The 18779-nt window shown below is 34.8% G+C and overlaps 1 protein-coding gene across 6 annotated transcripts in view; it reads left to right on the forward strand.

Moving 5' to 3' along the window:
* The window catches only part of LOC149804074 (leucine-rich repeat serine/threonine-protein kinase 2-like), a 327016-nt gene that overhangs the window by 227864 nt on the left and 80373 nt on the right, over window positions 1-18779 (forward strand). For all 6 annotated transcript variants that reach the window (XM_089953980.1, XM_089953981.1, XM_089953986.1 and 3 more), the window contains 5 exons: window positions 1752-1880; window positions 4394-4552; window positions 11310-11428; window positions 15132-15232; window positions 17426-17526. In XM_089953980.1, the coding sequence (XP_089810106.1) occupies window positions 1752-1880; window positions 4394-4552; window positions 11310-11428; window positions 15132-15232; window positions 17426-17526 (609 nt within the window). The remainder of the gene's footprint in view (window positions 1-1751; window positions 1881-4393; window positions 4553-11309; window positions 11429-15131; window positions 15233-17425; window positions 17527-18779) is intronic.

An 18779-nucleotide genomic window follows, 5' to 3' on the forward strand; every position in this document is an offset into this window, starting at 1 on the left:
AAGGCATTAGGGCTCTTTGTGAACTTGATAATTTACTTACTACCCCTTTGTGTCATCTTGAAGCATTGTCACATTTTTTAACTCTTTCATTTGACTCACTCCACCTTAGTGTCTGGTTGAGGCTTTGGTTCACTCAGAAGATGCTTTTTATGAGTATATTTGGCCCAAGTGATTGCTTAGGCAAAGGATTTGGACAGTGGTGGAGAGGTACTCTCTTTTCACTTGGAAACAAGATAATTCACACAAAATGGATTATCTCCAAACGTGACAAAACTTCACTTCAGATGGACCTGACTGGAATGAGATTTGATAGTCAGACTGACCTGCTGATTATTCATTCAGAGCAATAGTTATATTTGTGTAGTATATTTATAACAACTGTGTGCCCTTGTGTCCCATTTCCTGAATGGAATAGTCAGTAGTACTTGTGATTAGCAGAATAAAAAATATACAGTGGAAATGAAATGACTAATGTTTTAATAAGATATGGTAGTTGATTTCACAATAGTCTATCTGTTCAGTAATTAAAAAGTATCTGCCATTAGATAACATGATACTTTCAGTATGGAACAGTGTCTGCCAGTATGTAATATGATACTTTCAGTATGGAACAGTGTCTGCCAGTAGATAACATGATACTTTCAGTATGGAACAGTGTCTGCCAGTAGATAACATGATACTTTCAGTATGGAACAGTGTCTGCCAGTAGATAACATGATACTTTCAGTATGGAACAGTGTCTGCCAGTAGATAACATGATACTTTCAGTATGGAACAGTGTCTGCCAGTAGATAACATGATACTTTCAGTATGGAACAGTGTCTGCCAGTATATAACATGATACATTCAGTATGGAACAGTGTCTGCCAGTAGATAACATGATACTTTCATGGTCCTTTCATTATATTGGACATTATTCATTATACATGAATTGGACATTTTAATTGGTAAATAATGACTAACATTTTATAAGGTATGCTTAAAGGATGCACAAAGTGTACTTAGAATAATTTTTTTTATCTTGAACTTTAAGATGCTTAACACTTTCACATATCTAACATGTTTCTAACTTTTTGGGAATTGCATACAGTTTTACCCAGTCTAATTATCAAATATTTTTTAGATTAGTTATTATTATAAACAGATATAATACATGTTTTGGGAAGTAAAGAAGGACACAAACCATAAGTAATTTTACATTTATTACATAGCATCAAATATAATCATTACATTAGCACAGAGCTTTCTTGTTTATACAAATTTTACCTAAAATATTGTGATCAGTAAACTTTCATTGTTAATAATCTTCAATAAATGAGTTCTAAGATAGATTCATCAATGCTGTAAATAGTCTTGGTATTAAAATAAACAAATAAACAAGGAATGCTTTATCACTGCATAATGGGGAGGAGGACTGGTTCTTATTTCATTGTGATCTAACTTATTCACATAAACCTGAAAATTGTTAACCCAGGAATAATAAGGAATTCACAATTCATTTCTAAAGATGTGAATTCAGGTTTTTTCACAGATTTGTTTGAAACATTGTTGTCATTGGGAATCATATAATTATTTTGCTTTTCTGTTGCTTTTCTTCTGTATGTCTTCATTTTGAGTCATTTCAACCAACTTGTCATAACTTTTAGTGTTAGAATAGTCAACTGCAGAATTCGTTGCTGATGATAAAATTCTTGTTAGAATAAGGAACATACTGACATGATTATGTATCTGTCTTATGTATTTTGTTTCAGACATTATCAGATCTTCTGCTTGAAGAGGCTCAGAAACCTCACAATTCATTCCCCGTCATACGCAGGACTCGGCTGCTGAAAATTGTGCAAACAGCTGGTCTGGACTTGGATGAAGAGGAACTTGATCAGGTGTGATAATGATCAAGATGATGATGATGATTATTATGGAGATGATGGTGATGACAGTAATGATAATTAAGGGCAATGGTGATGATTTTTTTAAATAACAAAATTGTAGTCGGTCAATATGTAGATTAGAAGATCTTCATTTTAAATTTAGGAATTGTTGTGAATCCTGAAGAATTATTATATAAACAATGTTTCAGCCAGGATGCATTATTACAGGATTTGTACAAAAGAGACAATACCATTTTACTGTATATGTTGGAACACTATAAATTAATTTTTAAAGTAATATTTTGTGCACTGTATGTTCTGGGACACATTGTTTTTTTGAGCCATAAGTTGTGAGAAACGTTTTAAATCATTTGAAAATTATATGTCGGAAAATGCACTCCAACTGAAATGCTATTTTAACTCATTCGGCCCCAGAGGTTTTTTTCGTTTTCACCTGAAATGCGAGTAGGAAAGACATTTTGGGGGCTATTTCTGAATACATTGTAATACATTGGCTTTCAACAGATTTTCCATGAGACTAATGCCTAATTGTATTAGAAACTTGTTTCCGTTGGTTATTTTGCTTGCGCATGAGCAGAAGGGTAAAAGTTGGAGTTCTGTTTCTTTGTTTTGTTTTTTTTGTTGCTTAATGGACCCATCATTTATGTATGGAGACTGCTCTTTATTCCAAATGCCCGCCTTATCCTAGTTTTTGCAAAGGTTCACCTGTCTGTGTGCAGTTCAGACTGGTCTGTCTTAGATCTGAGGCCAAAAGGTCTAAAAATCCAGACACAAAAGCGCATTCCACCCACGAGCAAATTTTGGGTGAAAAAAAAACGGGTCCAAAAAATGAGGTTTTTTCCTCTGTATTTTGTAGTGCAACTAGAAGTTCCAGATACATTTTGTAACCCATGCCTGCAAAAAGATTGTCACTTGTAATCAAGTATTTTCAAATAATGATTTTTATTTGTGAGATTCTGTCATATAGTTGACCTGGATATAATTTAATCTTGGTTATTTTGCACCTAACTCTGTGTCATGCATGAATGGCAGTTGTCTTCAAGCAATCAGTTCATTATTTCCCTCTCGTTTGTGGTTTTGTTGGATCTGGTTTTCAGTCAGATAACATATTCACACCTTTGAGTACAACAAACATGATTTGTTTCTCAATGTTCATGTCAATGAACAATGTGTCATGTGTTATTGGACATGAGCGATACACACTACATTATGGAAGATTGCGCTACATATAATGATATATGGAGTTCATGGATATATTTTATTCTTTAATGCTCATGATGAAAATAAATGAATACATGATAACAATGCAAGGTTAGTTTCTTTCTTTTTATTATCAAATATGCGTTTTATCTATTTTATTGCAACATGCAGAGGGGGGTGGCGCAAATTCAGTACAAATTTATGTAGTTTTTTTTAAGTCTTGGGACATATGACCTAGGTGAAAAAATTCACCATAAGTTCTGGAACAGGAAAACAAATAATCATTTTATCGTGTCTCAGTATATATGGTAAATATAGTAACTCCCACAGACAGTGAGATTCAATGTGGCAAAATTAACCAGGTGCATTTTATTAAATTTTAAAATGATATGGATGCTTCAACCAATCAGTATAAGTCTGAATTGCCCAAAGATTGTTTTTATGAAAATGTACAAAATCTATTTTCCAATGCACCAGTTGATATGCTTGGACTGTCTATCTTTCCTCCAATTCTCCTAAATCCATATATGCCAGAACAGAGTCAAGCACAAATAATTGTGTAGTCAGTATATCCCATAATTGTGTAGTCAGTATATTCCATAATTGTGTAGTCAGTATATCCCATAATTGTGTAGTCAGTATATCCCATAATAGTTCTTGTTGGGAGTAAGCTTGTCATGCTACCAAAAGGAGATAGTCTCAATGAAAATACGACATGAATTCAATTCAGCTTGTAACTCAGTTTTAATAACATTGTTGACTTGGAAAATTAGTATTCTGCAATTTTCCTGTTACCTGCTTTCAGACACATGATATGTCCACAGTGTATCGCCATTTTGTATTTGCCAAGAGGTAGACTGATTGTACACTTTCATTTTCTCTGTGTCATGCATAGATCATAAAGGGTATAAAAATGACTGAATAGTATCATCAAATTCTGGAAAATGTTAAGACATGACATTGTTCGCTATTTGTATGAATCCTGTATGTACTCATCCTTAAAGCCTTGTGCATATTTTATTGTAGTAGTAGATCATTTGTCAAGTTTTTAATTGCATTTGTTGTCTAAAGACACCTTATCTTGTAAAAATTGTGCATTATATATATATTTGTACTAATGTCATTGTAGAAGACCTCATGGAAGATTGGTCAGTTGACCAAATGAGCTTCTTCTTTAAAAAAAGTCATTATTATTAATATTATTATTATTATTTTATTTTTATTATTATTATTATTATTATTATTATTATTATTGTGCTAAAGTTCATGGTTCACATTCTAATTTTGTTATGTTGTTCTTGTAGGCTATCAGTTTCCTACATGAGTGTGGTGTACTGCTGCATTATGAAGATACCGCTCTTCAGCTGCGAGACTTCTACTTCCTGGATCCTGGATGGCTGTGCCGAATGATGGCACAAGTGATCACTGTCCATCAGATTAATCCTTTCATCAGTCCAGATGGGGTCAGTGCAAACTCCAGCAAAAGATTGACTTCAAATTTTATATCCTATCTGCCAAAGAAGCGCTTGGATATTGTGATAAGTCCATCCATTCATATGTACATATGGTTTGGTGTGTGGTTGCGAACACTTCCTACACTGATAAAGCTAGACACGTAATCTTGGGTCAGTAATGATCATATGGGTGTGGAGTGCACCAACATTTGTGGAATTTTGATTTTATCCATCAGGTTGAGATTAGGGGTTAGAGAAGGTGTTACAATAATTTCAAATGACTCATGTTGTTGTGTGCCTCAAATGTTTGAGAACTCCCAGGACCTCGAGGTCATGACCCAGGGTGCCCCCCCCCCCCTTTTTTCAAGGGACTGGAAACTACTGAGGTCTCAATTTAGTATCCATATATGCACCTGCTGGGCATGAAATGACCAAGTTATGCATATATCTGACATTTACCCCAGGGTCCATCCTTACCCACCAAGGAACTTTGCCCCATTGTCATAGCTTAGAAAATATTGTGATCCCCACTCTATAACAATGCATAATATACAAATGCACATAATTAACTGACATTTGCCCCAGGGCAGTCTTCTGCATCAGGGACTTACCCAAAAGACTTAAACTTCAGGATGGGGATCAAATCAGGGAAGCACCAATAACATACATGTTTGAATGACACGTAATTCTAGTAACAGTGTTTCACTCCGTGCCTAATTTTCCAAAAGTAGTTCATGAAGAAATGGACATGATGTATTTACTGGGTGCCTAACTTTACATGAGCAGGCAGTGGAGATTGTTTTAAATCCACAATCAGCAGGATTTTAATCCTTGCTTTTTCTAGCCTGGAAGACTAGTGGCACCTCAGACAAATCATCAATCAGTAAAAGTCATTTAAATCAATTTATCCTTCCACCAAAATTCAAGAGGGAGACAGCCAGATCAGTCTGCCTCTCCATCAATCCGTATGATATTGCAATCAGTCTCAATCTGACAGATGCATATTTCCACGTTGCCACCCATCCGCCCTCATGGAAATTCCTTTGGTTTGTGTACAGAGGGACTTGATATCAATTTCACACTCTCCCTTTCGACTTTAAACATAAGTCCTTGGACCTTTACAAACCTACTCAGCTCCATTGTCTCCCTGTTCCATATGAGAGCATCAGCCTCCAGGGAAGCGTGTTTGGACAATATTCTCCAAAAACATATTGCAACCTCTATTCAAGTCGAAGGAAAGAACCATTGCATTTAATTTTTAAGTCATCCAGTTTTTCTGATCAATTGGGAAAGGTCCAACCTTTATCCATTTAAACGGTTCATCCATCTGGGTATGGAATTTCTCACACACTTGAACTTGGTACATCTTCCCCACCCTCAAGTGGTCTGGATTGTCAACCTTGCAGAGTCCATATCCATCAAGTAATAGATAACAGCCACTTAGTTTCTGAAACTCCTCGGATTATTCAGTGCTACATCGGATCTTATACCGCTGGGTTGTCTATACGTGCACCCTCTGCAGATGGCCAAATGCTCACTCAGTGGCATCTTTTTTCAGTGTTGCTTGATTACCAGATCAGCATAAGAAGCAAGATTTATCATTCTTGGTCCAGTGGTACATGATGGCTGGCTCACTGCAGAAATACCTCTCAAACATCCACCACTAGATCATCATGCCCCAACTCAAGCTCATGGGTTTGGGGGGCCCATCTATTCATACTTTGACACTGTCAGCAGCAGTGGAGTCTGAAGACATAGGTCTCCATGTCAATCTCTTGGAGATGAACGCTATCATCAAAGTTTTTCAAACTTTTCAGAACAAAGTCATGCTAATCATTCGAGAAAACGTGGTGGTGGTGGTAATGTATCTCAAACCGGCAATACCAGCTCACCACAGCTTTGCATTCTGGGAATTTTTCCGTTGGTGCACACAATGCAGTGTATCAAAATCCAGATCAGACATATTCTGGCAGACTCATTTTCTTGGCCATTCTCTGTCAAGGTCAGGACAGATTCCTCATTAGATTTGGCGGTTGTTGTTGGAGGGTCATCCATTGATAGATCATTTACCAGGTGGAACCACTATCTGCTCACCTTTGTTTCACTGGTGCCTGATATCAAGGCATGGTCCATCAATGCCCTTTCTCTGAGCCATTTGGCCTTTGCCTACCCCCATTTTAGTTCTAAAGATCATACAGAAATTGAGGGTCCAGCAGTGCAAATGATTCTGATTGCCAATCTTCACAGGGACAAATCCTGGATCAACAGTTTACTTGATCTAATGATCGATCTACTCAAGAAGATCCCAGCCAGGCCAGATTTTCTCAAACAGCCTCGGACTCACGTATTCCATCCTTCCCCAGAATGCTTGGCTCTTGTCAGGACAGCCTTGCAGCAAATCAGTTGAATCCTTAAGTGGTGGAAAGAATTGCATGAACTAGAAGGCCCTCTACTTTAAAGGCCTACAAAGGGAAGTGGAACGTTTTCAGGGACTGGTGTAAAATCAAAAAAATCATCCCTTTGAGTGCCTCTGTCCCACAAGTAACTTTTTTCTTTGGATGTTTGAAGGGAAAAAGCTGGCTCCAGTTGTTATTAAGGTCTACTGTTCTATGATATCAGACAGGTTTCATCATCATGGCAGTAAAGATCTTGGCTGTAGCAAAGACCTCTCTAATTTGTTATCCAATTTTGACTTTCATAGGCCTAAGTCACTCATTTTTGTTTCCTATGTGGAATCTTTCCTGGGTTCTGACTTGGCTGAATTCAAACAAGTCTAAGCCTTTATCCAGGACCTTCCCGAAGCTCCTTTCTTACAAAACATGTTTCATATTAGCATTAGAGTAAGTGAATTATACACCTTCTTGGTTGACTCCACCTACCTTCAGTTTCAGTCAGATGGCTTGGCGGTCCTAATGACGCAACTTGGTTTTGTTGCTGTTTGGGCTGAAAGACACTTTTTCAAGTTAAACAGTTAAACCTGGGAGAAAGGATAACCCCTCAAACCCTCTTATCATGGCTGAAGTGGATAAATACATACGACATACTCTAACTTATCACCAGGACAGAGTTGTCTCATGAAGATATCTGCTCACATAACAGAAGCAATCTCTTCAAGTCTTGCCGTGATCGTAATGATTTTGTCAAGATGATTGGCATGCACAATCAACCTTCTCAAGTTTTTATCTATGAGACATTGGCTTCACAACACACTGTGGATCTGGTACACCAAGTCCCAGTTGCACGAGTAGCTGCCAGACCCATTTGACATCAGCACAACCTCCAGACCAACACCCTGCACAGCTTTCACTGGATTCACCCAATGTGTATGAAGATCTCATTATTTATTCTTTCTAGATATAATCCAAGTTGCCTCCAGTTGTGCTTCATATACCTTCATATGGGGAACTCGGTATTCTCCTCTCAGAGGTTACCTGGAGAATCGGCTGGATGCTTAATATTCTGTCCACCTGTTACCTATTCTCCAAACATTAATATGATTTGTGTTATATATTCGAAGGAGAAAACAATTTTTTTTAGTAAATTATGTTTCTTATAGAATATGTACCTGATCACATGCCAGATTAATTTTTGTCTTTGACAAGGCTGGATTTGGGAGGTAGTAGCGCTTATGTTCCTAAAATTAATGTGATCAGGTAATTATTCTACAAGAAACATAATTTACTAAAACATTTGCTGTTTCTTTGAATCCTGAACCTGGCAACATAACATAAATGTAAATTAAAATTAGTATTTTTTTAGAATGGCAATTACACATGTACATGATATGCACAAATGGACAATTTACAATCAAAATTTGATCCTATATTATGCCTTTGCTACTCAATATGAAGGTTATTTTGGCAGGAAAATGTTATCAATATATGCTGTGCTTATTTCTGACATCCTGGGTAATATTTTTTTTTGTTGTTGTCATGATCGGAGCACAACAGCTGAAAGCTGTAAATCACCTAAATATTACTCAGAACATAGTATTTTCAGCTATTTGGATCTTGAAACAATGCACCCATCTGTTATGTATATTTAATTTGTATTGTGTTGGCTTTTGTCCATGATCATATATTATGTATATTTAAGTTGTATTGTCTGATTGACCTTTGTCCATAATTGAGGGTAGGAATTTGGGCCTACCTGACTAATGTCTTTTTTTTTGTAAACAGCATATTACATAGATAAGTTTTTGTCTATTATTGTAGATTATAATTAATATTATTATCATTTATAGGTAAAAAAGTTTACTTGGATCTGAGTTAAGGACATTGGTTTTCCACTCAGGAACTCCTGGTCTACCTCTTGTTTGCCATGTTCTTTACTAAAGTTTTTAGTACTAGGCCAGATCTTATTTACAACTTATAATGTTCCAGAAATGAACTTCTGACCCTCATCCTGGTTCTCATATTGTGTCTTAGGTTTTTATATAAGGGAGAAGTGAACAGAAAATTGTTATTCCTACTTCAACTAATGACTAATGGAATCATTTTTTTAGTTGTGTTCAGTGTTCATTCGAGAGGTTTTATTTATTTAAATTATTAATTGGAATTACAAAGTGCTCTCTGACTTTATGACTCAATCAATATTTTGGAATTATTGTGAATTTATTTAGAGACATTTTATATTATATCATTATGATACATCAAGACTGTTAGCACATTGACACCATTTCAAGCTATTAGTACATCAGTACATACAAAATTGGAATTTATTTGGAACACCACTGGAATTCTTTGGGAATAATCTACAAACATCAGCCATCCAACCAATCCCCATACCCCACCACATAAATCCATCTACACTTAACTGTGATGCAGGTGAAATCTTTACTTTGAGATCTGAAATAACAATATCAACCAAACTTCTTTCCTGCCATCTCATCTCTTTACCATGATCAGCTTTGTCCAAAGCATTAGTACATTTTAATTGATACATCTTTGATAAATTTTACTTGATGCCACTTTGGTACATTGTAATTGATATATTTTGATACATTTCATTTGATACATCTTTGATATATATTAATTGATACATCTTTGACACATTTTAATTGATACATCTTGGATACATTTTAATTGATACATCTTTGCCTAATACAAATAGCAACTGTCTACAGGTCAGTGGGGAAAAAACTCAAATTTTCCATGAGCTGCAACCTTGAACTTACACTGATTGACAAATTGTATTGATCTGAAAGTATATAAACATCATTATATTATCACTACAGTATAAAAAAGTGGCAATGTATCCTGATACAATTTTACTTTCATAATAACATCACTAACAGACCCCCTTTTTATGAAGGTAAATTAGTGAGAGTTGTTTCTCTTGCTGTTGTTCTGGAAGGCTAAAATATCAGTTCTTGATTGACTGAAAAATGTTAACATCATATGTATGTGCCAGGGATTTTCAAGCTTTGACAAAAGAATTAAAAAATTTAATTGGTAAGATAAATATTTTGTTTAAAAGTGTACTATTTTGTAAAATTATGTGATTGCTTCCATTAGCAGAAACATGGGTGCTAAAATATGTCTATACTCAGTCCAACTTCAAACTGCACAGACCCAGATCTGTCACTGCATAATGTGCATGCAGATCTGTGTCTTTTGTTACAAGTCTATGCTCTTAATATGTAACAGAAAAGAGTGAAAAGCAATAAGCTTTGTAAAAAAAATTCAACAAATAATTTATTTCTGTAGAATACAAAGTGAACATGAAAAAAGAAAACTTATGGTATTGCAAATTAAATCCCAAAATAATCCTAGAATTACAGACACAAGTCCTAAAAATTAAAGTTCTGAATAAACTTAAGTAGAAATCCAAATTTAATCTGGTGCTGAAGGTGATGTACCAAGGTGGCCCGTATTTTATTGTTGTACCAACAGTCTTTTTTCCAAACACAGTAATATAATTCCAAGTTTGAATTCTCTATAAATCTCAGTGAATGTCTTTGTCCAAGACTATTATTTTTTTGAGTACTCTCTATTTCCAGAGAAAATAATCACTGAATTAAATAATTTGAAGAAATAAATTCCAGCCCAAATGAACTTCTGGACACAACAGTAATACAGAATCGACTTGGCTAGATCTTAAAGCAAGAATGAGTAATATTTCCAGTAAGAAGATTATATAGTCTTCCAAATGACCTCAGGTTGCAATTAATATTTTCTAATTAAAACCATTACCTAATGAAAAATAACCTTTTTGAAAGTTCTTAAGGTTTGCAAAATAAAATGTTAGTTATTATTAGAAAGTCTGTTACTAAACTTATAACATGGACTATGTCAGGTACACCAGGTAAATTGTAGGGGAATCCCAATAACCTAGACCCATGTTTACTTCTATTAATAATTGTCCTGATATTAAACCCATACACAGAGATAATATTTTAGCTATGTATTAGTTGTTCACAGAATTTATATTATTATACAAAATCAATAATTCAGGTCAAGTAGAAAATAAATTCGATTTTGGACACGGTCAAGTCCAACATACAATGTTACATTAATATATAATATAACGAATAAATAAAAATAAAAAAAGTCACTAACAAACAATGCAAATTAAATGTACATAACACATTGCAGTTTGTTCACTGTTATTCAGTTGAACAAACAACACAGACCTTGATCTGCAGGCATGTTATGGCTGTGTTGTTTGCAGTTGAACCTGACTTGTAAGCATGTGTATCAATTATGTACTTTCAGACAATGAAGAAGGATGATATAAAGCATATGTATCAATTATGTACTTTCAGACAATGAAGAAGGATGATATAAAAGTTCTGTTCAAAGGGAAGGGAGTAAACAACCAAAAGGATGGCCAATACACATTTCCTCCAGAAATGGTTCCCCAGTACCTCAAGTTGTTGGAGAAGTATGATGGATGGATGGGTGGATGGATAGATAGATGGATGCATGCATGCATGCATGGATGGATGGATGCATGGATGGAGGGAGGGAGGGATGGATAGTGTGATTTACAGGTTAAGTTATCTGCAAACCTGTCACAATGACAGTTTCTTAATTTAGCCAAATTAATCTAAAGCTAATTATGAAGTGACTAATAAAGCATCAACAATTATTCTGTTTGTAATGTTACTTGATTTGTCCACTCATTTTTAACTCACCTCTACAAAGTAGAGGTAGGCTCATGTACTACCCATATCATCAGCAATGTTGTCCACAGAGATTGTTGTTGTTGTTGTTGTTGTAGGGTTTAATGCCATTTTTCAGCACAAGATAGGTTATACATGGTTTCCATTATAACAGGTGGAGGAAGAACCCTGGGAAACCCCGGAAAGAACCACCGACCCATGAGAAGCTACTGGCAAGCTTTCTCATGTACCCATTTTAGCCGAGCCTGAGACTTGAACCCACGCAGACAGAAGTGAGATGGGAGTGATCCAAAACAGTGAACACTTTAGACCACTTGGCTACTCAGGGGCCTGTGCACAGAGATAAAACCGCACTTGTACAGTAGTCCCCCTCTTGAACGGTCCCCTGACCAGCAGCCACCTGCTCCTTACAGCCAGAATCCGTTGACACCGACAAGTTTGTGTTCAAAAGTAACCTGCATGAAAGGCCACCCGGCTAACATGACCAGCGGCCAGCATATTAGTGCAATAATATAAAATGTACCCCTCACAAGCAGCCGCATTTTATTTTAATATGTATCCAGAACCAGTATTTTATTCATAATGTGTGTTAAGTAATCTGATTTCTGTTTCCAGATGTCAGGTTTTCATTACTGAAAGAAGTGTTGACTAAAGTACATGTACCACTAAGGTTAATATTATATCATTTATGCCCACGAGAAGCCACATTTATTCCATAAAGCCTAGAAAGACTCAAATTTTAATCCATACAAAAGGGTAAGTCCATGTAATCCGATTAGCCTTACCGCTGTGTTATCATGAGATGTCCAGTTTAGTTACTCTGATAATTGTTAAGATTACAATTATTGAACAGTAGTAACAGCTGAGAAGTGGCAGTATTGATGCACAATACACAAGTCAGCAGGAAAATGGTTTGATAGCCTTTATGGCTTCCCTTAGTAAGATGTTGAGCTTGTTCACTTTGATAAATTAGTGGCTATTACTACTGACAATAATTGTCAAGAATACAAATCCTAATGGCCACGAGGTCAAATCTGCGTGATGTTAAATGGTACATAATGAAGCCATTTTGGCTTCTCTCACTTAGTGTAAAGAAATGTATAAAAACAATAGGGTACCAGACTGCGACTAACAAATCACGTGACAAGATCACTTCCTTTAAAAACACATGGCAATTTGTTTAAATGCATACAAATTGTTTTATCAGTCTTGTAGTAGGCAACTTGCTTAACTTACTGCAAAAAGATCAACATGTCATCGAGGAAAAGAAAAATTCTCAATATTGAAGAGAAAGTGAAAGTAATTCAACTGACTGAAAAGGGGGAGTGTTCGAGGATCCTTGCAGAAAACTGATGTCGGAAAGACTCCGATAAACAATATCGTGAAAGATAAGGAAACAATTCTGCAGAAGTGGGAAGGTGGAATGGACAGAGAAAGGAAATTGTTTGAGCCAGGAGATGTTTGTATCCTGATTTGAATGACAAGGTTTTTGAATGGTTTTGCACTGTGCATGCTAAGAAAATTCCACACACCAGGTGAATGATCAAAGAAAAGCAACAATTTTGTCAGTTGAATGGGATATGACGACTTTACCACAAGTAATGGATGGTTGCACAGACTTTAAGTCCGACACAATAATAAGTGTTCTGTCCTTAGTGGAGAATCAGCTGATGATAATAATGAAGTTGTGTAAGATTGGAACAAAACATTAAACAAAATATGCAGGGGATATGACAGCAAGGATATTTTTTATTGTGACGTGACTGGTTTGTGTTTTAGATTGTTACCAACAAAGTGACAGATGTGATCTGTAACATAATTATAAAGACAGTTTTAAAACTATATCAATGGTTATTCATAACATTCTTTTGAAAATGATGAAACAGTTTGTTTTACATTTATTTCACAACATGCATGTGATTTTTAAATGAAAATATTAAATGTTTTAGAATTAAATGTACTTGTGAATTTCTTCATATGTATTTACTATTCACTTTTGTCATCCCCCTCTAGAAAGGCTACCAACATTATAAGGCCACTTCCCTGCTTCTATAGGGGTGGCCTTATAAAAGGGTGACTACTGTATAACCTAATGGTAATACAACTGTTTTTTGGCAAAGGAATAGGTTTCATTGCACCTACCCCTGGTGAGGGGACTAACTTTGCACATGCATCAATATTGTTATTCATTCTTGGTAAAGTTTTTAAGTTTATCACAGTTTTTGTGCTCATGGTACGAATACTGTTGTACCTGTTACACTTAAATTTGGTGAGGCATCCCCTCTTGATGATTAATACACTCTATTCACAAAATTAGGTCACTATGACCTGTATTTCATGCTTCATTGACTTCAGTTACATTTTGTGTTCATGTTAGAATCATAAAACTAGATAATTGCATGCATCCCAACAAAAGAAAGTCACTGTCATCTAAATGCCACTTATTACTGACTTGGGTTAAACTTATGCATTTAGTTTATGACCAGATAGATTTTTGTACCCTATATGCGTACTAAAATTCAAGAAATTTGGTGATTCATCTTGATCAGTACTACACCTTCATCGCAAAATAAGATTACTCGGTACTGTGACTGATATTTCATGTGCCAGTGACTTGGGTTTAATCTCAAGCACTGTGCATGCCAGAATCGTCAAACCAAATGATTGTATTCCTCTTGAGTAGGATCACACATTAAAAAAAAAAGAAAGTCACTGTGACCCACATTTAACATTTTACTGGCTTATAGTAAATTTTGCACTTAGCTCATGACCATGTCATTTTCTGTACCTCGTCTATTGTTGTACCAGGAATCATGAAACTTGGTGAGAACATTCATCTTGATGAACTGTACACCCTCATCTCAAAGATAGGTAGCTGTGACCCATATTTCATGCCTCTTAAATGGATGATTTGAACCACACTGAAACAAAGAGTTCAGTATAACCCAGATTTCACTTTTACTAGCTTAGATTAAGTTGTGTGTATTTAATTCATGATCACAGTGGATTTTTACATGTTATTTTCATCCACATTAATTTAGAATCATGAAACTTGGTGCTTTTTCATTGCAGGATTAGATCATTATGCTCCCCCTCCCCATATTGTGCATCCGACATGGGTTAAATTGGGTTTTATATTCAGTCTTTAAAATATTGTTGATGCTAGAATCTTTAAAGTATTGCCTATAATTTTTGTAATTACCTATAGTTTTTGTAATTACCTATAATGGTTGTAACTACAAGGCTTCACAAAGCCTGTGACTTTCACCCAGGAAGATCTGGCTTCTAGTGGTGGACAATGATAATAACTTGTCAGCAGAGTTTAAACATTTCATGTTTTGTTGTATTCAATTTTTTGTATAGAGAGAGAGAGAGTACAGATAAACCAATAAAATATCTCTTAAATTCTTTTTTGACCTCATTTTAGCTTTGAGCTAATTTATATCTTCTTATTTCTTTCAGATTTGAAATTGCGCTGCCCCATGCAGATAAAGAACTTCTGATTCCTTGTAGACTTCCAAAGGAAAGACCAACCATTAATCTGCCAGTGCAAAATAAAAATGGTATACTTCCATCCCAATACTTTATATTTATTTGAATTTTCTCTCACTTGTATTAAATGTATGAGCAGTGTTAATTTGAAGTGTAGCGATTGTTTAAAATTATGATGGCTACTATTTACAAATTACTGTATTTACAAAACTTTTAAGGAATTATTTTGCTTTAGTGCATAAATAGTTATTGGCACATAATTTACAGCTGATTGTACAATTTTACAGTACAATATTTGTATAAATAGTTATTGGCACATAATTTACAGCTGATTGTACAATTTTACAGTACAGTATTTGTATAAATAGTTATTGGCACATAATTTACAGCAGATTGTACAATTTTACAGTACAATATTTGTTAAAGTTCAATAAGAAAACATTCTCTGCAGCAGAAACCTAGAAAATAATAATAACAGTACTCCTTCATTATAACTTTTTTATCATATCTGATAAACAACTTGCCTTCTGGAAATTACACAGCTGTGAGGCACAGCTGTTTTTTTATTATAGATGATTGGTCAAAACATTTAGATAAAAGTAGCCAAATAGACATTTTGTTAATTAGACTGTGAAAGAGATTTTGACACTGTCCCTCATGAATTGTTAAAAAGTAAACAATTTTATTATGGAATTGCAGGCAAAACTCTATGCTGGATGCTCTTATTTATGTTTCTGAGAACAGTGTGTGGTAGTAAATGGTTCCAAATCTGGTTGGTCCAATGTAACTTCATGAGTACCTCATGGCAGAATACTTGGATCTGTGCTCTTCTCTTTGCACATCAATGACATCATAACTGAAATTGATTCAGAAATTTCCTCTTTGCAGATGACTTTGTATACTACAGATTAATCATATATCCTAGGAAGTATGACCGCAATATTGAATAAGTTGTCTTGGAAATGATTAAAAAGACTTGGTCTGGAAAATAAATTGATAATTTTTTTACAAAAGTTTAAAAACAAAAGAAAAAATTCCCAGCCCCAATATAATCAACCCAAAAAGAACTGATAGCTGCAAATTCAACTTTTTCCCCCAAACAACCAAGATTGGAAGTCATTCCACAGATATTAGTCACAACTGCCAGATTCTCAGAAAAATAAATTGAAAACTATTTGAAATTTGTACTGACACATTTTTTTCTAAAATAAGTTCTTTTATGTGAAGGTTGATGCTGAGTGGTGCAAAATTGTCATTATGATATTGTAGCACTGAACTATTCAAGATCTTTTGATGGGAACCATAGAGTAGATTGTCTTAAAATGAGACCATTTTATAATGAAGTACTTTATATATATATATATATATATATATATATATATATATATATATATATATATATATATATATATATATAATGTTACTACCACTTAATGCAATGGAAACCATGATGATACCTGCCTTATAGCTGGTACAGTTTTATGAGGAAGGGTCTTACAGGGAGAGAGTGCTGTATATATTTATAGCCTTATGACAGGAACTGTAATATGAGGAAGGGTCTTACAGTGAGACAGTGCTGTATATATCTATAGTCTTATAACATGAACTGTATTATGAGGAAGGGTCTTACAGTGAGACAGTGCTGTATATATCTATAGCCTTATAACATGAACTGTATTATGAGGAAGGGTCTTACAGTGAGACAGTGCTGTATATATCTATAGCCTTATAACATGAACTGTATTATGAGGAAGGGTCTTACAGTATGAGAGTGCTGTATATATGTATAGCCTTATAACATGAACTGTATTATGAGGAAGGGTCTTACAGTGAGGCAGTGCTGTATATATTTATAGCCTTATGACAGGAACTGTAATATGAGGAAGGGTCTTACAGTGAGACAGTGCTGTATATATCTATAGCCTTATAACATGAACTGTAATATGAGGAAGGGTCTTACAGTGAGACATTGTGGTATAGAGTTATAGTCTTATAACATTTGTTATGAGGAAGGGCCTGATATCAAGGGAGAGCTAAAATCTGAGGTTCTTTTTGTGCCAGGGCAAGAGAGATATCAGAACATGGAAAACTATGAAATGGTAACACCTAAATTTTTTGTAAGGTGGGTGGGTTCTTTAACAATTCATGAATTTATACATGTAGATCGATATAGGTTCGACTTGTACCAAATATTCCCAGTGGGAGATGCTCCACTCTTTACAAAACTGTTTTGTTGAGCTTTAATTTGATTCTGTAATTTCCAGAAAAAATATTCCGTTACTACTGCATGCCTTACACACCAATTGGTCTGTGGTCCAGACTGATCGCCAGAATGATAGCTCTTGCTGATAACTTTGGTCTGCAGGTAAATCCAATATGATCATTGTTTTCTTCTTTTTTATTGGTGGGGTGGGATATATTTACTAAACCCTCTTGTTTACTAATTATTTGAATCCTAAATAAGCTTAATTTAATTTTGAAACCTTTGTAACTTAATAGAATCAGAAAGAAATTGTTATAATTTCACTTGCTCTAAAAACAGTTCTTTCCTATGACTCCTATTGACCTCACATGTTAGTAACATTAGACCTTTCATTTTACTGCTATATACCTGTTTTATATATGTAAATAGTTCTAATAAAGAACATTTAACAAAAATTTACTATTAATTTTTCTTTTGCTATATGATTGCGCTATATCAGACAACTTTATAAATTTCCATGTTAAATTAAAGTGGGGTTAATGTTGTTTAGGGCTATTTCATTTGAATCAATGTAGACCTAGGGGAAGGATCCATTTGGCTCTACAGGGTACCACCAAAAGAAAAGAAATACAATTACAATGAAACAAAACAAAAAAAAAAGATAGAACCGAGTCAGAACTGACCCCTGCAACAACAAATAGTGTTTTTTTTAACTCTCCCAACAGGTAGATTTAAATGGAATAGCTCTTTTTGGTGTTCTCAGTAGTCTTGCAATTTGGTGTCAACTCAGTTGCTTAATAAACAAATCCCCATGTATAGTATAAAATGGCTAATATTTGTGGGGTGGGGGATTTATACCACTGAGGCAATAAAGATAATACTTCATATCTCGTTCCTAAGATATTCAATATGGTTGTTATTTGTGTGATATATTTTTGTAATAATCTTTATAATATTTCAGTTCAGATCCAGTTCGCTTCTTCAGGCAACAGTTACAATCATCAATATCAGTGCTTGCAGAAAATCATCAATATCACTGCTTGCAGAAAATCATCAATATCACTGCTTGCAGAAAATCATCAATATCAGTGCTTGCAGAAAATCATCAATATCACTGCTTGCAGAAAATCATCAATATCACTGCTTGCAGAAAATCATCAATATCACTGCTTGCAGAAAATCATCAATATCAGTGCTTGCAGAAAATCATCAATATCACTGCTTGCAGAAAATCATCAATATCACTGCTTGCAGAAAATCATCAATATCAGTGCTTGCAGAAAATCATCAATATCAGTGCTTGCAGAAAATCATCAATATCAGTGCTTGCAGAAAATCATCAATATCAGTGCTTGCAGAAAATCATCAATATCACTGCTTGCAGAAAATCATCAATATCAGTGCTTGCAGAAAAT

This window comes from Sinohyriopsis cumingii, chromosome 3 (genome assembly GCF_028554795.1).
Source record: "Sinohyriopsis cumingii isolate HCF-2022 chromosome 3, ASM2855479v2, whole genome shotgun sequence".
NCBI lineage: Eukaryota > Metazoa > Mollusca > Bivalvia > Unionida > Unionidae > Sinohyriopsis > Sinohyriopsis cumingii.